The sequence below is a fragment of the Tauraco erythrolophus genome, chromosome 2 (assembly GCF_009769465.1).
Source record: "Tauraco erythrolophus isolate bTauEry1 chromosome 2, bTauEry1.pri, whole genome shotgun sequence".
Classification (NCBI taxonomy): Eukaryota; Metazoa; Chordata; class Aves; order Musophagiformes; family Musophagidae; genus Tauraco; species Tauraco erythrolophus.
The window spans coordinates 79793678-79815012 of NC_141466.1; the positions used below are offsets into that span (position 1 = coordinate 79793678).

At 36.5% G+C, this 21335-nt stretch overlaps 1 protein-coding gene across 1 annotated transcript in view; it reads right to left on the bottom strand.

The window, feature by feature from the left end:
* Nucleotides 1-21335, bottom strand: part of PRKN (parkin RBR E3 ubiquitin protein ligase) — a 796707-nt gene that overhangs the window by 384437 nt on the left and 390935 nt on the right. The window contains exon 6 of the mRNA XM_086626845.1: nt 5033-5148. Coding sequence (XP_086482971.1) covers nt 5033-5148 — 116 coding nt within the window. The remainder of the gene's footprint in view (nt 1-5032; nt 5149-21335) is intronic.

The window sequence follows — 21335 nt, forward strand, 5'->3', positions numbered from 1 at the left end:
GTTCTGCATATTTTATTTTTACACTGCTTAACACTGTTGTTATTTCTGAGCCTGATTTATGGGTACCCTGGGGTACTCCTAACCCCTTTTGATGTTATTTCTACTGGAAACAGTTGACAAAAGCAGATCTCCCCTTGAGGATTGCACAGTTTTAGTATTTGTTTCAACTTTCAGCCATTTGCTCAACCTATTAAGAGCTTCTTCAAAGATATAAAATAGCAACCCATCACCTTGAATGCTACAGAAAAAAAATAAATGCATAAAGGCTGCCAATTCATGCTAACTCTGCTGTAGATAAGCAGAATACATTGGAAGACATTACACTACATGGAATACTACCTAAGGATTTAGCATAACCCTACAAGGGTATTTGGCTCTAAGTATTTCACTCAATTGTTGGTCAGAGCTGCATGAAAATATTCATATCAAATATAAACCCAAGGCAAACAGAAAGTGTGTCTAATGTAAACTTGAGAAGAAAAATTGAAAATAGGCTTAAACATTACTTCTACTTTGTATTTTTCCTAAATACTATAGAGTACACTACTGCTTTAAATACGATTTTTATGAGCTCTGCAAACCTTGCTAAAACCACACATATGCCATGCCAAGACTCTTGGGGCTTAACTGCTCTGCCTGTGGTGGACTAACATTCCATGATAAATGGACGGAAACAGCTAGAGAAATGGTATATGTTGCTGCAAACAATAATATTTAAGAAATACATAAATAGTACCTGGTTGTCATCTTTCCCTGTTTAAACTTTTTCAGCAGAAAGGAAGAAAAATCTATTTTGAAGAAGACACCTTTTTTTTTTTTTACTGTAGTGAAGCTAATACAAAGTAATAGTTAATGTACCAAATACAGTTATTCCTCTTTTCCTCCTGAATGCTATAGATGATGAAAGTAAGTTTCACAAAATAGTACAAACTGTAGAGTGCCCTAGTTGCTACTTTTCAACTATATAAGGGTATTAGAAGGAAATCACCAGCATAAATATATAGTCACCTAAATGTTTAACTAAAGTAAAAAGGTTATGAATAGTTGTGTAATTTTTTTGAGTTATATACAAATATTCCAAGAACACTATGTTTGAGAAAAGAATTAGAAACTCAAAATCTGCAGATATTTCATAAGTTGCCCAAGAATGTACAATGACTTTTGTGCAACACTGTTAATTGATTTTATTGTCTGATCTCTAACTCTTTGCAAAATGGGCTTACCTTTGACCATCCTTGCAACTGGAAAAAAAGCAAATCCTAAATAGAAACTAATTTATTTCACCGCTTTAATTTGAAAATTATTTCATTCACTCAAAGTTATATGTGAAATTATACTTTAACAACTCACAAGATTGGCCATATAAAAAAATGAAGTAGAGTAAGGTCTTCTCAGTACCTACAAATGTTTACTATTACACAAAATTGCATAATAGACTTCTATGTCTTTAAAAATCCAACTTCTGAAAGATAATCAGCACTTAATGTATGGATACATTCTCACAGATATGGATACAGTTATCATGGAAATGTGCATCAATATTTTGACATGATGAGACCAAACAATTTCCTTCCATTTTAGTACCTCTAACGTAGCCTAGAGAAGGGGTTTTTAGACAAGCGTGTGTGGGGGGAGGGGGTGTCGCTCGGGTTTCTTTATTTTTATTTTTAGGTCAAGAGGAGAGCCTAACAAAACACAGTCAGTTGTCAGGAACAGATCACTTTTCCTGTGGTCTAGAAATACTTAGAGATTTGGATAACCCAGTGGACACAGGTCCTGGAGATACATACTGTTCATCCCACAAAGCTCAGCTTTTAGTTCAGCAGTTTTTACCCCTTCATTGTATTTCACTGTGTTTGGTGACCTCTTCTGATGCTTTCCGACCCCTACAGAGGGAATACCAGGACATGGAATAACCCTTTTCCATGCCATCTTCCTTGCAGATCTAGTTTCGCAAATGAGACTTTGGGTTTCAGCTTCAAGATTATCCCAAGCTGGCTGTGAAAAGAAGCCAGGCTACCTGTCATAGTACTGTGTAGGATATCTGTCAATTGTTGCCGTTCGGCTTGGGATCAGGGACCAGCCATTGACTCTCTTTTATTTAGCAGCACAGACACATAACTAGGACCCTGCATTGCAGTAAGCCAAATCATTCTTCTTGCCCAGTGAATTGTTAGGAGAGACAGGAGAAGTAGCCACTTCTAAGTAGTTTAGTCTGCACCCTTGCTGCAAAATGCTGAGGTATCAATTTCATAGAGACTTATATTTGGCCTTTAAACTGTACCTAGAATCCAGTTTTGTAAATATACCATGGAGGATGCTGCCAAAATCAGCTCCTTCCAGAAGACACATCATGTGAACCAGTACAGCCTTCAAGCATCCCTTGCAACTTCTCTCTTTTGACCAACAAATCCCATTTCACAATTCTCTTTGATATACATTTTCATGTAAGGAATGGTGCTACCTGGACTGAGGCAGAGTCAAGGTACAATAGTTTCATATTAATTAACCATGAAAGAGAGGAGGAACTGAAATAATATTGCCTACTTCCTGCTGATTTCATCTCATGTAGTTCCATAGGCCAGTACAGAAGACACGCTCATGGGTGGGAGTTGATTAGGAGGTGTGCAGGAGAACAGAGGTCACTCACAAAATCTTATGAAGTATACAGTAAGGCAGAAGAGAGAATATGCTCTCCATCATTTCACTGCATCAACTGAACAAGAGGGGAAACGTACATCTACAGCCCTAGGAAGCATGAGAAGCCAAATTCTGGCTACATAAATGGATTAGCACATTTACAGCCTTTAAAATGGCAAGAAGGCTGCTGGAGTATTCTCCTGCTCACTCTTGAGATAACTGATTTCACTGCCTCCTGCTAAACCATTAATTCCATGGCCTACAAGACATACTGGGTCAGAATAGTATTCCCTCGACTTTTTGGAGATTGATGGGGATACAACTGCTCTGAAGGCTGTTTTTATACTATCTGTCATCTAATCCTCTTCTCATGCCACATGCTTCAGAGATCTTGCTATGATCAAATAAAATCTGTCAGCCATTCAGAAAACTAAACTGAACTTTCATTATCTAAAAAGTATCTCTCTATGCTCCATAACAGCAGACAAACCTATTTATAGACAACTGAATCTGCTATGCAAAATAAAGCGAAGACTGAAAGACTTAATATGTGTAGGAGTAACTTCACAGAATCTGTTACCCCCATCATGGATAGATAACTAGGAATTGCTAGTGTTTTGTTAGATGCTCAGGCATCCAAATTCTGCCCTCTTTCTTGGAGCACTCCTACAAACTTTTTGAAATAAAATACTTTCAGACCACCTAATGGTATCTCAGAAGGGGTTCTGTAAGCTCGAAAGAATCTGAACAGCATGAGGCCAAGAGGAAGACATATCTTCCTTCCCTGTTTAGTGTATAAATCCAGTAAGCTTATTCATAAATATTCCCAGATTGTGTGCTGAGCTAAAAGTCTAGTGAATCTCAGGTTTCCCATAGTTATTTGGTGCCTTAATTTAAACTATTGAAAATTGATATGCTTTTGTGACATGTCAATAAATAGCCCCACTAAACTTTACTAGTAAAGTTTCGGAAGTCAATAGTCCTGGAAATAGTTCAGCTAAGCAAATCCAGAAATTAAGTCTTATGTCTTTCTTTTCTTTGGGATTTTGTCACAAAACAGAGGGGAAAATTACAACTTCATGAATATGGGTGAGTAGGTCTGTGCTGAATATAACAATTCAGGAAAATGTCTACATATCCATTTCAAATTTGACTGAAAAAATTATAACCAGTTGTCAAGCCTAAGTAAGCATATTTATGGCTGATATTCTTCCCTCTTGTTCTTGGCAAAAGGAGAAAGCTGGGCTCAGAATGGAAACTTCACATGATCCTTAATTACAGAGAGGTTAATACTGTTGCATGCCTAACCATTTGGAACAAGCTATCAAAGTAATTCAGCATGTATTTGCTGCGTTCATGCCTGCAAGGTAGTCTCTGAAAGAGGCACATGGCAATGCTGTAAATGCTGTGAATATGGGAAGTGATGGAGACCATACTCTTCTCTTCAGTGTACAACTACCTTTTAATTTCTAAGACTCGTTTTCCTCAGCCAAATACTGTCAGCAACCAATCAGCTCCTATCAATGCAGCGGCACGCAAGCACAACATAATATAATTACTTGAGGGATAGAATCAGAAAAACAACCCATTATTTTCAATAGGAAGGTTACTTCCAGATATTCGGCTTTTATTACCAAAAAAGATATCTCCTAACAGTTTCACCCATACTTCCTCCTACCCTATAAAATTTTTCTAAATTCTTTCTTATATTGCAAAATGTAGACCAATCAATAGCAATACCTAGAGTGTATAACATGGTGTTATTAGTTTTGAAGTTTCACCTCCAAACATCTCCTAATTAGCAGATAAATGTGTTTCAGGTAATTCTTCAAAACAATGGTAGCTGTCTTTCTCGGGCAATTGGTTTTTAATCCATGCACTTGCAAGTAATGGTATTCTTGAATGTATGTGCCCAAACACCATAAGGTAAAGATGGATTACAGTATTTAAAATTGCAACAAACAAGAACATGAGAACAGATGCATCATAAGAAATTTTGCTTTGATTTATAAAACAAACATTAAAAAGGTCCTTTCTGCAGGAACAGTTTGTTCCCCTCAAAGTCATGCTTTCATTCACTGGCTCTTAAATACAGATTAGCAGCAAAGACTACATAACTTATGCCACTATCTTGAGCACTTGAGGTTGTAGTTAGAACTTAAGTAGTCAGATTTCCACCTGCAACTCAACTAAGGTACAAAAACATGAATTGTAATTGTACCAGCAAAACAAAGAACACACCTGAAACATGGCCCGTTTTTCAACATGAATCCGGGGGAAAAAAATATTTAGAAAAAAGAAAAGCAGCAGAGGAGAAAAAGAGCTATTTGAAAGTGATAAGTACTCTGAAGCACCGAGACTGTGTGTCTCTGACAATTTTCATTGTACTTACCTAATATCTGTGCATGTTATACATGTGATACAGCGACTGTTTGTTGTAACGAGGTTCAAAGCCACAGATGTTTCACTGTCAGTGGTTGGGTGTGCTCCACATTTAAAGTAAAACTCCTGAAATATTGAAGGAGAGATAAAGGGAAGATTACATACCTGCTGCTCATGTCCTCCCTTTATCTTAAGCTAACTGACATTTGAGACAACAGACAAATCACCACTGCCAAAAGAAAAGGAAGACAATCATTAGGAAAGGTTTACAAGGAATCCCTTGCAAAAATACCAGTTTAGGTGCGTATTTTGTTCAGTGATTTCCCTAGCGAAGAAGATATCTACTTGTGTACTAATTTGATATCACGTGATACATTCTGTGATTTTCTGGATTTACAGGAAAAAAAACAAACTATCTAAGTATAGTCATAAAAGGCAGAATAGTAAGCACTGTCACTATGCATTAATATTTCCAGATATTAATCTGGAAGCTCTAAACCATTTGAAATAGCTTCAGATATTTGTTTGTTACAGATGTTACCATTTTCTGAACTCCAAACCACAGAATTTTAGCTTTAAATTTGTAAAGTCTCACCTTGCTTTTGCAATGTTGGAAATCTATACAATACAATTTTACCTTGATACTAAAGAGAAGCTATAGCTCTCTTGGGACGCATTTTTCACTTGCAGTTATCTATTGTGTTTGAATTAACTTGCTTTAGTCCATACCACTCTATATAGCCTCTTAGACTGCTTTCATCAGCATAATACTTTATACACAACTGTGTGCTTTGTTCTCTTTTCCATTGCACCCCAGGGAAAGCCATACTAATCATGTTGTGCTTTGATAAGGTTTTGTTAGAAGAGATTGTTTCAAATGTCCAAATCGCTCTATGCATATGTAAATAAAAGCAGTCTGAAGACATGTGCTTTGCAGTAGGAGCCAAAGATGACAGTCTGCACTTTCTTTGTTCCTATGAGACTTTTTTCCCAGTATCACATTGTGAAGGTTTGTAATGAAAACATTAAGACTGGTATAAATGAAATGTGAATTGGAAGGTAAGAGTGTAAAAGCATCAGAAGAAATGATGAGAAGGTGGCATAAAAGAACGACAGGTGTTGATGGCATCAAGATATTAAGATCACAGATGATTCTCAAGACACCTAGACTGGGGAAGGGGAAATCTTAACCAAAAAAAAAAAGAGAAAGAGAAAAAAAAAAAAAGAATAAACTGCAGCTAGAGAAAAAGGCAGTGGCAGTGAATAAATCAGCAGCATTTCCAAATGACTCATAGAGGTAGGACAGGATGAAAGGAAAAAAATTAGTCACTGTCAGCTTCTTTATAGTCGAAAAGTCACATTCAAACTCCAGCATTAACAACAACCCAAAAGCTGTGAAAAAAGCTTGCTAGGTGGTGATTCCTAGAGTCACACCAAGTTCCTAGATAGACACATATTTTAGTGCTTGTTACTATATGAATACAAGTGAATGAGTGTGGCTGAATGAAATCAGTTTTGTTTAAAAGAAAATGACCTTCCCCCTCTATTGAGCCTTACACTAAGATTTACTACAATACTATACTGAAATCAGTCCAGAACAAACCCTTACATTCTCACTGCCTTGAGTCTTGCAGTTGGGAGTTCTTCATCTGTGAAACAGCCGTCAATAACTGTTTTTTTTCTCAGTGGTAATCATTTAAGATACACTGTGTATTTCTACATGAGACAAATACAGCACTATGCAGTAATACCTCTAAGGTGGAATCTGATAACTGGGATATGAGAAGTATTAATACAACCTTCCTCCAAGGTTAGTCAATCCTGTTTCTCAGAGAAGCACTGATATATGAAAGAAATTCAACACAAATAAAATATTCGAACTCCAATACAAGTTAAGCACTCATTGTCTGAAGCACGTGTTAGTAGGAGTTTATTAAGAAAACTAATGAGTAAGAGGATATTTTAGAGGCAAAACTATTTTCAAAATGAAGTAATTGTTCACAGAACTTTCGAAGTAGTCACCTGTACCTATTTACATAGACTTAACTTATTAACTAAATCATCTTTCTGTCCTGTTCCATAACATCAGGAATTAGTCCCAAGCAAAAAAATATGCTTAAAGTCATATGCTTAAAGACAATGCTTCAGACTTTCCATGTTTTTTCTCTTGTTCAAGACCCTTTTACATACACAGCTTTTAAATATCAGCTCAACTTGAAGCATTTTCAGCAGTTGAAAATGAGTCAATGAAATTACACATTCATTTTGAGTATGTGAAAACGTGACACAATCTGTAACTTTAATTTATTTTCAACCTTTAAAAAAGTATCCATTAATCTTTGTATTATTTGCTAATGGGTATTGGGGCTTGGGTTTTCTTTGCCCTTTAATTAGATTTTACTTTTGTCTGAATTAAAAGGTAAGAAGGATTTATTTCAACGCAGGAGAAGTCTTCAAAATATCTCCTTGCTTCAGTATATCTTCTGCATACAACTAAAAGAATATTGAGAAGTCACTATTCCAGAACAGATAAACTATGGGCAAAGAAACATACAAAAGAAAAATAATTTTTGATAAAATGGTTTTCCACTATAATAAAAATTTCTTTGGGACACAAGAAAAAAAAAAAGAGTAATAAAGGAAATAAGCTCTAAACCATTTGAAATAGCTTTAATTTTTTTTTTTTAAGAGCGTCTGATGATTCTAATTGCTGTTGACAACACCTACAATGACTGTAAGTTCCTTGTCATGAAAGCTGTTTAATGAAGATGGAAGGGAAACAGAGTATAGAATAAGAAATATATTGCTTTAAGAAGTATGGAATTTTGCCTACAAGTTGGGAGGAGGGAGTGGAGGTGGGGGTGGGCAGGCAGGAAAGAAAGAAAGAAAGAAAGAAAAAAAAGTCAGGAGTCTTGTGCTCCCTATATAGCTATATAGGGAAAGCTATAAAATGCTTTCCCTATAGTGTTAGGAAAATTACTTCTCTACACTTCTGTTTATCAGCTCAAAAACTCTTTTATGAAAACTCCTCTACTAATTACATTTACAATGTGCTTTGGTGTTGCTGAATGGAGAACATTATGAAATGTGAAATAACAAAAGGAAATATTGTTACTCTCCAAAACTATTCATTGAAAGACTCCCTGCTTGAGTAAACTGCAATTAAAGAAATAGCAAATCTTAATATTAAATGCAAACAGAAGAGAGGGCTCATTAAAACTGTAGAAAAAAAATCCCTCAAGATTATATGTCAAGTATTTGTTCAGAAGAAATCTTCAAGATTAAAAAATAAAAAAGTAATTTATAACAAATGTGTTGAGACTGGCAGTACGGTAAAAATAATCCATTTATAAGATGTTCACCCAACCCGCACAATGCACAGTTCTATAAAATCAACACAACAGTCTAGTTCTGTAGGCCTGAGACGCCAGTGCTGTGACGGGATTTCAGAAATACAGGAAGAGATAGGAAATTGAAAAACTCAGTATGCCGAGTGCCTAACAGTTCTGGCATAGTGTGGACTGCATTTCCACAAGTTTATCTTTTTTTTTTTTTTACTCATAGAAATACATATTCTAATTGTTTGAAAGCTTTTAAAAGTCATGAACTCAATTAGGCTTCCAGTTTCAAACAAAAATTTATGTGGCCTGGTTTTACACACTGTGTAAATAAACAATCCACAAGTATTTATTTGTTACATAGGATATGTTTACAAGATCACATTTAGACATACAATTTGACACTTCAGTTTTGCTAGGGATGTCTTGGCTGATGATGGTACATTTTCCCAGTAAGGTCTCTTTTGCTGCTTACTTGTTCTGATAGCTCCCAGGGACTGGTTTTGGAATTGTCAAGCAGAAGGTATCTACCAGATTTCCCAGAGACTGAACATACTTCTCGTGATGGAAGCACAACCCTTTTATGAAGTTATGAAGGAAGATAACCCATCAGTAAAATTGCTTCTTAACTGATTCTGGCAATGAATTTGCTGAGGGAAAAAAAAATAAGTGGTAAGAGTTTAGCCACTTCTCTCTCTCCAGGTTTACATGTCATCAGGCATGTAAATGTAGCTATTCTTTTATCTAGTCTTTCACCCAGTGTATAATAGACCGGCAGGAAATTCGCTGGATTGTTTAATCTAAACCATCCCAACAGATGTAGAGACCTTGGAGCCAGCCAACTTAGGACTAACCCTCGCATTTTGCCACAGACTGTCTCACTCACACAAGCAGTTGTTACTTCTTAAGGTTACCATCAAAATGTCTCTCTATATTTAACTTACGTTATGCTCTATGAGACAATACTTTCAGAATTTTAACCTTATAATAAAAAAAGCCTCACAGAATAACAGAAATGGGATGGTCAAAAATTCATAAAGTCTACATCACTATCTGACCGCTTCTAAAATATTTTAAAATGGAAAAAATCATGTTATTCCCCCTATCTGCGCCTATGTTCTCACTTGAATTTCTGGGGTTTTTTTGTGTGTTAAGTACTTCAGTTTAGCAATGAGTAAGGAAATCAAGAAATTACTGCAAAAGTGGAGAAAAAAATTAGTGCTTTTCTTAGTTCTGAAAGTGAGTAGTTTTATGGTCACCTTCCACTGCAGTGAATACCTTTAGATCATTTTCTTGCCTAAAGGCATTGGCCCCATGAAATTGTGAACATTCTATTTAACACTACAAATGTCTTCCTTTTGGCAGTGTATCTGATATATTGTTATTCAGAGAAGGGCGCAGGCATTGCTCTTACATACTTTATCATATTCTTCACTCCTGTTATCTCTTTTGTGTCACACAACATCATAAAAAGTGCAAGGGCGAAGAACAGGTTCAAAGATACATGGTCAGTGTTAGCTACTTTTTATGAAACTCAAGAGAGAAATGCTCAAGTTTATTTAAAAAAAAATCTTCTTTGATATTTTTACAAAAAAAAAAAAAAAGAAAAATAATCTCTCCCTAAATCCTGTGTTTTCATCCTGTGTTTTCAAACAAAGCAAGGGTTTGCATACCCCTAACTGCTGAAGATGAGAAGTGTCTTCTATTTAGTCAAGTAACCAAAGTATGCAAAAGATCAAAGTCATACACAAACCACCAGTGGGATGCCAGGCTCTGAAACACAATAAGGTAAAACAGGCTTAGAAGAAACTTCATCCTTTTGATACATATGCCCTGGACCAGTTTACTGGACTGTCAGAAAAATCACTGCTCTTAGCTAACAAGTACCAAGACGCCTGCATCTCAGCTGATATGTAACATATACACATGAAAATACAGGTTTCTATCCCTGCTTCTCATTAACTGCTGTGTAAGTTGGTTAAAAATCCTAAGGATGCTCAGCCTTTGCATTTCTTATGCTTCTTTCTTAATAAGCTTCAAAATAAGGTGACAGCCCTATGGTATTTTGCCCTGAATTACCCACACGAGTTAGGGTAATTTGACTGATAGGCAAAGTTATTAATATGTGCTATAACCATTGACAGTGTAGTTTTCATTTTTTAAATCATCAGCACTTTTAAATCTCATGTCATTTGTATCCCCATAATTATTCCCTTAAATGAGAGAAACTTCAATGTTATTGTGGCATACTCTTGTGATAGTGTTTAATTTCCTTTTCCAACTGAAAAATTAAGTAGGTATTTAGTGGGTCTAATAACACATTGCAAGAAACCCACTTCAGAACAGCTGTGAAATCAAATACTTCTTCTGGGATGTTCTGGGATCAGACCTAAGCAGAGACACTGTAAGGTTTCCACGTGCCAGAAGAATTTCAGTTTATAGCTGTCCATGGCCACGGTGAAAAAAAAAATAAAAATCTGTAAACCATCACAGTTCACATGTGGAACAGGCACTGCTTTTAAAGTTAAATAAGTAAGAAGTGTTAAGAAAGCTGTTTGAATTACACTGACTAACTAATATGAGAAAGGTTGTATAGCCAAAGAGTAATTCTTAGAGACTACAGCAATCAAGTCTTACATGATTTTGTGATAGACTCATGAATGCGTTGTATACATACAACTGCTCCACTTTCTTCTATGAGTCAACAGTATTTTCACTAGCTCTGGTTACTGGAAGACTTCTTCCTCAAAATAGTGACCTGCGCTACTCACTTCCCAACTCCCCTATGCAGCTCAGCAGATACTACCAAAAAGCTCGGATAAGGTATTGAGCATTGTGAGCATCATCTAGTACCAATTATTTGGTGATTGCTGCTCTGCATGGTTTGTTTTTACAAAGCAATCACTCTGAGAGCTAAAAAGCTGTTAAGATCCAAGGAGGAAAATTATTAACCACAATTCAAATTTTTGTAATATAATTGGATGTAGAGTTGAAAAAAACCCAAACAAATAAGAAATACAAACAAAAAAACAAAACCAAAAGTATTCCTATAGTCATCTAAATTTCAAAGTCGCTTGTTTCTTTTATGTTTAGAGTCCATCTGAAACTGTTATTGCAACTCTTGTAGCTGAGAAACTAACCCTAGGCTCTGCTCCTGTCATCAGCACTACTTTCTTTTAAGATGATATCGATTCAATAATATTTCTTTCCTACTTGAGGTTCCCATCAAAATCAAATGTTTTCTCTCTGGATTTCCTGTGATTCTTACACTCCTGATTGATCATGATCAATAACGTAAACACTCTTCCAAGGGGCAGCCAACTTCCCTAAAGTAGGAAATGCAACTGCCCCATGGGCACAGCTAGATGGATCACCTCCTAGGCAAATACCCAATAAATACAGCTCTGATGGACTGTCTCAATGGTTATGTTCAAACAAACTGATGACTCACTTTGAAGGAAAGTAGTGTTTCAGTGTCAAAGAAATATATCAATCACTACAAAAAGTAGAATAATGCGCACTTTTCATTGCTAATTCTCTATTAAGGCTAAGCAAGGCAATAATCAAGGTTATTAAGCGACAGTGGATCTGAAGGTCCTTAGCATAGATTTTAGTAATACTGTGATGTAAAGATTAAAGATGTTTGTCACTTTAACCATTCATATATCAATACTAACAGAAATCTTTCAAAAGCATAATCACTACACTCAAGACAATACTTCTTTGCAATAAAAAGAATTCTTAAAGCAATTTTTGTATTTGAAAAGAAAGATCCTGTGAAAAACTCAGCACCTGATCTTGGACTTACATATTCAGAATAGAATAAGAACAATCAGCAAGAATGAAAATAAAATGTCATCAATACCAGCATATTTTATATACATTTCTACACAAATTTTCCCAGCCCTTGCACTTTCTAATTCACAGAATCTCTGCTGCAGAACATGCAGTAGAAGGACAGTACAGCAGTTCACGGATGCTGTCAGAAGCATGAACTTTGAAAGAAATGTCTTTATGGGATGCAAGGAAAAAAACTGATATTCCAGGAGAGATCAAATATTATATAGTAAGCCCTGTTAATATACAGCTGATAATTAAGCTGACCTCAAAGATAAGTTGCAACACCTTTTGATGTGAATAATCATAATAAAGTGCTGATATATTAAATTTCTATGTCTATAAGAAGCATATATTTATTTAATTTGGCAAGAGACAAAAGCAGCATAAAAATGTAGAAGTCTGAGCATCTCTCTAATATCTGCTTTCTCACTGAACCCCATTGCCCTTCTCAAAATGCCTCTGGCTAAGAAGAAGAAAGATCTGTTATTCATGACAAAAGCTCTTTAGGATGAGTATCCTTTGCCAACTCTTCACTGAGGCTGTCAGAGTATTCTTGGTCTCAGTGAATACATCAACTTTGACCTGTGTGAAGGATGGCAGAGGGAGGGAGTTAGCTTTTTAAATTATTACTACATTTTTGAGACAAGCACCTGTTTGGGGCAGAAATGTTTCTCTCATGCATTTTTCAAACTTTCTCTTCTGTTCAGCAGTAACAGTTGCAATCTAAATGTGTCCACATGACTAAAAGACACATTATATTTCAGAGAAAGAAATGTCAATATATCTTTACAATACCTCATTTTACTTGTGGTCAACGTTAAATAAGTTAAATAAGAAATACATTAAAAATACACAGTTCTACTCTTTCTCTCAGTATCAAACATTCACCATACCTTTTATTCAGTTGAGGATATCAAAACCAATTTGTTGTATATCAAATATTTGAACAGATAGCCTATGATATGGAAAGCATTGAGTGTAGCAGGATTATGGGATGGGAAATGTACATGCTATTCATAATTCTTTACGAGACCTAGTGTTCTAGTCCTCCTGACCAAGTCACTTAAAATGAAGATATAGGCATAGAAAAACATATCTAAAAACTCATCATAAATAACTTTTTATGAGACATTTTCAAGGGCTATAAAATAGCAACAACCACTATTCTCATCATACCCAGATCCCACTTTTATCCACATTCTTAAAAAAAAGAAATACACAACAAAGTCAAACATAAACCAAATAATCTTTTTTTCATGTATTTATTCCCCTTGCCAAGGGACAACATTTCTATCTTTTGTTTTTCCTGAATTCACTGGAAGAACAACAGCGAAATTGTTCAAAAAATGATAACAAGACAGCTATAGCTACCATTCAATTTTAATCAGCAGTCTAATGTGATATAACCAAGATTATTCATGATTGAAAAGAGCTTACTATCCATTTCACATATTATATGTGATCTTCAGTGATTTATACCGACAATGTTGGTTTTGTACAATGCTGCATACAGCTTGCATATCTATTGTCTGCACTACAAAAAAAAAAAATCCCAATTATTACTTTTCAGTTAATAATTTGTATTAAACTCTAAAAAGAGGAGATGGATATAATTAAGATATAAACAACTGGCATGATGGGTTATTAACTATACAAGGTTATAATGACATCTGGCCTCTGGAGATAACATGCAACTACAGTTTTGTAGGACTTTTGTGTGTAAGAAAAGCAGGAAGAAATGCAGTACCTATCATGTGTTATTCTTTCCTTGTCTACTGGAAAAGACGCTGTAGAAACAAAGAGCACAAATGCCCTGGGAATTCCTTAGTTGCTGCTGCCCAGGCAATGCTATTTCAACCACCCAGGAAACTACTCTGTGTGAAAGTGACTTTTCTCATTTTTAACAGCAGCATTTCTTATTTGCTGTGCTTGTCTAAAGGCAGCCACACACCATACTTCCTTGATTTCTCTGCAAGTGTTGGCTCAGGCTCAGACAATCCTGTCACTAATTCTGCTGTCATTCCTTCCAGTAGCAATATTTCCATGACATAAAGACAGAACGAACAGGACTCTTTAGCATGATCCGGCTCTTCCATCACCTATTTTCTCGTAATATAGACAAAGAAACTAAGGCTGTAGGGCATCGTGTGTCCTTATAAAATGGATCTTTGTCTGGAATATTAGGAATCAAAGGCCCTACAGACATTTAGCCAATCACTAGAAATGTATAACTAACATATCCGTAGTATGTAAAGAAACAATAAGATAGTTGCAAGTAAACAATTTTTCAATGAGAATGGAGATGCTTTCATACAAAATTAACATAAAAGTTTACGTCTTCTCTGCCCTGGGAAGAGTGCAAACTCTCCCTTTCCCCTCTCTGCTCAACTTTTTTCAGCCACGTTTCATTTAGAAATACAATCTCTGATGAACACTAACTACTGGGCTGAACCAAGACTGTAGTTGTCAGGAAGATTAAATTACCTAGCCCAGCCTCTGGAGGTTAATCAAAATTGTTCTGTTGAATTTGTTCACCAGGTTTCAGCACACATGAAACAGTTTATTTTGGAAAAGTTCCTTCAAATTACTTGAGCCACAGAGAAAGTCTCAGTTTCAGAGTAGCTACTTAGAATGTATTATAATCATCATATCCTGAACATTAGTGTTGATTTCTAGGACTTAAACTTTCCCATCAGCCTCTTTTAAAGTAGAATCCAACTGTTTAAATTTGTTATCAAGTGTTTCCTGTAGAGAATCAATCCTTTACTTTGAGCTTAATTTCCTCTGGCAATCAGATTTGAATTTTTATGTGAACGTAAGCCACAAAAAGGGCTCAAGGAGGGAAGAAACTCAAATGCTATATGATATCAGATCCTCAGGCTGTGCTTCTTATGGCACAAAAAGTTGTTTGCAATTACAGATTTGAGTGATTTGTTACTTTTCCAACCACACTAACAAGCACTTGGGGTAACGATAGTGATCGAGAATTCAAAATGACTAGAGAATAAATCTAAAATGTATAAGAAACAGAGCTCCCATACTTGAACTGTAAATATTGCACAGGTGACATTACGTTTTAAGGTCTCCCACAGAATCTTATCTTGAGCTTCAGAAAAGCCCACAGAGTAAACAAATCACAAATATCTAAGTAAACTACATCTTTAACTGACTATTACTTTTCACAAGTATTCTATAACACACCTCAAATTCCATGGTCTAATCTGTAAACATCGCTGTGTTTCTGCAACATATGCAGTAGATTCCACCCATCTGATCCAATTAAAACTGAAACATTTAAATTTTGTCCATTTCTTGATACCAAACTAACTGGTCAGTTCAAAGCTTGGAAAAAAAGGTATTTTTAACCCAACAGCCATCTTAAAAAATTACTGTTATTTTTGGGTTCAGGTTTTCAGCCTTCAGCTAATACCACCAATGTCCTAGAGACTCAAATCCATCCATTAACTACATAGATGATCTACAAGTCTGTAACATAGCTGAAAGGCAGTACTAAGACACCTTTCATTTAGCACTGAGGCTGTCTCAGGGGGAGCATCAGTATTTATGTGAGGACGCTGGGCAGACAGAATTAGGCTGTAATATTACAGGAGCAGCTCTTTGCATTGTCTCTGTGTCTCAGCTTTGAAAAACTGGGCAGTTTGTTCTGTCATCTTTCCAATGCCTGCCATAGATCAGGATATGAATGAGAACAAACCATTGAAGACACCGCCCAGCAATGTTGGGAGCAGTGGCAGAAATGTTATTCTCTCCCTCTGTACAATATATGCTTGCCTTTTTCTTTGAAGACTCAAAAACTGTACTAATGAACATTCGGCACCTCCTGAACATTCAGTGAACAGGTAATGGGTTTTTTTGAAGTCTATTTACCACCAGCAGCTTGTTGCTTTTATTTTGAAGCATTTTCTTTTCTATGACTTTGCCTGAACTGACCATGTCAGTTCTGTTTAATATCTTTATCAATGAGCTAGACAGGACATCAAGTGTGCCCTCAATAAGTTTAAAGGCAACATCACCATTGTATAGGAGTGTTGATCAGCTTGAGGGTAGGAAGGGTCTACAGAGGGATCTGGACAGGCTGGATTGATGAGCCAAGGCTAATTGTATGAGTTTCAACAAGAGTCAGTGTCAAGTCCTGCACTTGGATCACAACATCCCCATGCCATGCTACAGGCTTGGGAAGAGAGGCTGGAAAGTTGCCCAGTGGAAAATGACCTGGGTGTACTGGTCAACAGTCAGCTGAATATGAGCCAGTAGTATGCCCAGGTGGCCAAGAAGGCCAATAGCATCCTGGCTTGTATCAGAAATAATGTGGCCAGCAGGACTAGGGAAGTGATGTGTCCCTGTACTCAGCATTGGTGAGGCCACACCTCAAATACTGTGTTCAGTTTTGGGCCTCTCACTTCAAGACAGACATTGAGGTGCTGGAGCGTGTCTCAAGAAGGGTAATGAAGTTGGTGAAGGGTCTAGAGCACAAGTCTTATAAGAAGCAATTGAGGGAACTGGAGTTGTTTAACCTGGGAGAAAAGGAGGCTGAGGGAAGACCTTGTTGTGCTCTACAACTACCTGAAAGGAGGTTGTAGTGAGGTGGGTGTCCGTCTCTTCTCCCCAGTAACAAGCAACAGGACAAGTTGCACCAGGGGAGGTTTAGATTGGATATTAGGAACAATGTCATCACTGAAAGAGTTGTCAGGCATTGGAACAGTCTTCCCAAGGAAGTGGTTGAGTCACCATCCCTGGAGGTATTTAAGAGATGTGCAGATGTAGTGCTTAGGGACGTGGTTTACAGTTGGACTCAATGATCTTCGAGGTCTTTTCCAACACAAATGATTCTATGATTCTGTTCTATTAGCACATCTATAACGGTCCTGTCCTTAAGTCTTAATTGAGTTCTACTAAATTATTGGTGTTTATACTCCTAATATTCTCCTTTCTACAATGGTGCTAAAGAGCAGGTCTTGTGCCCTACCTACAAGCACAGAGGTAACGTCTAACCCACGCAGAGGAAGACACATTAAACGTAAAGTTTTGGGAAAATTTTTCCAATAATTATTTTTCATGATTGTTCGGCTGCCAGAGTCAATTGAGTTGAGAGTAAGTTTAGATGTGTTTGGTTCTTTTCCTCCTCTGAATCTCTGGTTTAAATTTTGCTTCTACACGGACCGAGCAGCCAGCTGGAATATTTGTGCTGCATCACAAAACCCGAAGCTTTCTTAAGATAAAAAGCAATCAAACAAACTATCCTGCAGGATGCCCAGAATATATGATAGAGAAGGAAGAATGATGTTAAATATAGCCACATGCATAGACAGAAGCAAACAGTTGATTCGCGTTACCATCATCCAAGGAAGGAAAAGGACTATGTATGTTCAGTTCATTTTATTGGTTGAAACTAAGTATATCCTCAACATAACTCCTTACAGAAGGAACATTACAATTGTCCCTTCCACTTCTGTGAAATGAGATAAAGATGTTCTACTAGTGAGATAAGAATTTTAGATAACGTTTTAAAAAGCAAAATTTGAACTATAATGGCCACTAGGAACATCTAACAATCCTGTTATAATTTTTAATATATAAATGCATGATTTGTTACTTGAAACTTGTGAAATACAAATTAGTGTCCAGTGTTCCACATGACAGTTAAAAAAACTGCACACAACAACATCATGGAATTGAATATACCACTGCCTAATAAAAAGTCATTATAGGCAAAAGTCTTGCAAAAACTTTCCCTGGAAATTCTTGCAGGTTACTATATGTTCTCAAACAAAAAAAACCACAAAACACCCACCAAAAATCTCTTATCTGTGGCTCATCTTATACTACAAAACTCACTACAATTTTAGCAATAAGCTGAATTTGCTTAACATATTTAATATATTTTCAATATATAATATATTCAAATGAGCTAGATGCAATATATATTTTCTAGCACATCTGACATAAGTCACAATAGGAAGTCCATTATCTCCTCTACAATCTTGTTAGGAAAAAAAAGAAATTTATGTTTGCATTGCACTCTTACCTATAGTTTTCTAGCATAAGAAACCTGAAAAATGCAGCAAGTAAGTTAAACGTGCATTTAATACAACAAACTTAATTCACACGCCTCCCAACACAGAAGCAGCCAACATTTCTCAGTAGTTGACAGCACAGTATCTGATTTGAAAAGCTATTTTCTATTATTAAAAACAGGAAGAGTGAACATTTTCCCTTTAAGACAATTTAACATAGAGACATAATGTAGATGGCTATTAGCACGGCTGTAATATAATGCTGATGTTATCTTGAAAGACTGCTTTCACCAAAATGATTTAATTCAGATTTCCCAGCAAACATTTCTCTATTTACACTGCCTTCATTGAAAATAAAAGTAGAAAAAAATAGAATTGTTTTTTCCTAACTTAAAAAATTATCCAGAGACAATAAGGCTACATCCACACTAGCAAACAGTTTACTGTGAAAGAGCATCCAAGAGCTTTTCTGGGTGACTGAACACAGTGATCCGTACAGTTACAGCGTTAGCAAGGTCCCTGACATGTTTTAGATGGTGTGAGCTAGCATCTCTCACAAGCAGAGTTCAGGAGTGGTCACACCCAGATGCAGTTCTTAGTATGTGGTTTGCATCCAATGTTTCGGGAATTAAAAAAAAAAAACCTCAGCTTATCTGCAGCTACTATGCTGTGCCATTTGGCCTTCAGGTATGAGAAATTTTATGAGCAACATTTGACCTTGTGGTCCTCCTATGAACAGTAATAGGGCCATGATTTGCACTCTCTCTGCTTCTGAAAACTCATTTTCTTCCTAACCGGTACTATTTCCCGGTCCGATCTCATCTGGTCTTCTGACCAGGCAGGCAACTGTGGGCAAGACTCTTCCACTCTTCTCCACTGCAAAACACTTTCTGCTCTATGATTTTACCAAGCAGGTTTCTATCTGTACAAATAACTGTAAATTCAAACTTAATTTAGTCAAAAGAATTTGTATAAATTGAAATTCATGTCCTCACTTGAATCACAAAGTAATTTTGTTTAAAATTTTGTTTAAAAATGTGACTGAAAAGGAATTTACACAATAGCAGTATCTTTAAACGAGGGCATGAACAGTGCACGAACAGTATAAAGTGTCTTCCACAAACAACACACAATGCTATAGTCATCATTTGACATTTCAAAAATCATTTTTATTACAATACCTGACTTAAAAACCTAAGCAAATTGCCAAATTTTAACTTGCATATTACTTGAAAAACATATTTCTGAAAAAAGTATCTTTAAATGTATTTATTATTAAACTATCTTACTTCAACTTTATGTAAGGAAAACCAATAATTTAAAAGATAGAAACACATGACCAAAATAATTGCCTTGTAATGGGTCACCAGAAAAAGAATGGAAAGAAAAAAAAAAAAAGAGAAGTGTTACCATGGTCATTAAGCAAAAACAATTGTGCAGATGCATTGTCCTATTCACAAAACTCCAAACACACCATGCTGAGTCACCAGTGCTCAGTACATGCCTGGGTGCTCACGTATTTACAGCACCCAAGACTAACTCATTAGCTCACGCTATGCAGAGCACCAGCAGCTCTAGCAAAATAACTGCTGGAAATTAAAGCTGCCCCTGACTTACAGGTATGTGGTGGCAGGGCCAAAGGCAGAGATACTCATCTGTTTGGCTCGAGTTCCCTGTGTAGGGAAGCAGAAGTAACTGAGCCATCGAGATGAATTTGGCCTCACAAACGTTGTGTTCACACAAACATAACGGGTCTGTTACAGCATTTGTTATGACAAATCTTTTCTTTTCAGACTCCAAAATTCTCCCATAGATGGTATAAGCAATTAAACAGCTTGTGTTTGCCAAACCCTGCCATGCACCTACCACTGCCTTTGCAGTTTCCTGACTGCTATTCTTTCTGCACAGGCATTATCCCATTTAATAGCAGCAATGTTCACTAGAAAAGCTCACAGCAACTTGAAAATGAACTTTCCATCACATAGTCTATATGTTCATGAGAATGTAATGCATGTACAGGAAGACCTTGGATAAGTACATTGCATAAAATAATCCCTTCATGATAATTAGAAGTTAAAATGAGAAATACATTTGTCTGTAAAACACACACACTTTGTTTAAATGTGCAGGCCAGTAACATTATAAAAATGTACCCTTCCAATTTCAGATAGAAATTACAGCTGAGTATTGGATGTGGGTTTGTATTGCTTTTCCCTGTTCATATGTTTACCATTTTCATTATTATTTAATTAATATCACACTATGACCTGCTCTGACGGAAAGAAAACCTATCACTTCTAAAACTCTAGAAAAGGAGTCCAGCATTTAACACGACAAGTAATCTTTCCAGTCACTTTTTCCAGATCCATAACAGGATCTTCCTAAGCAACACTTTGGAAAACACACCCATTTATAAAGAAAGTAGAAAACCTGTATTCAGTTCTTTCCTGAACATATAGAGCTCCCAACTACACTCCTAGGAGAGTGGGTGTGCAACTACATTCCTACAGACACAAATATGTATTTCGTGTGCTCCATATTTTATCCACTCTGTCAAAAATGCTTAATCAGTGTGGAGGGCAGAGACTGGAACCCAGGATGGTACAGCCTATGGACAATACTAACTACACTCAAGATTACCATCTGTAAGGATCTCCCCCAAGCCCACTTTCTCAAAGGCAGGTCCCCTGCATACTTCTCCACAGAAACCACAACTACTGTCAGTCACAAGCACAAATGGTGGTGGTGATGTTCTTTACTTATATGAAGAGACAGTTCACAGTGGAAATTAATTCCAGAGAAGCACACACTCCCTCTAACCTAGATTGGTTTAGATCCTCATACTGACTGTTCTCAAGAAGCAGGGCCAGGAACACCACGTGGGCTGCTCCTCTACCTTGCTGAAAGGTGGCAGGCCAGTAGCACCACAATTTTTTTCCAATGTGCGATTTGCTTGTTCCTGAGGAACATAGGCAGGGCGAACAGAAATTCATGGAAAGTAATATGTCCCAGATATAACACACTAATGTTTTCATGAAATTAAAAGACAGTTCCAGCTGTGTCACTGTTGTACATCTAGGGACCTGAATCAGGCTCTAAC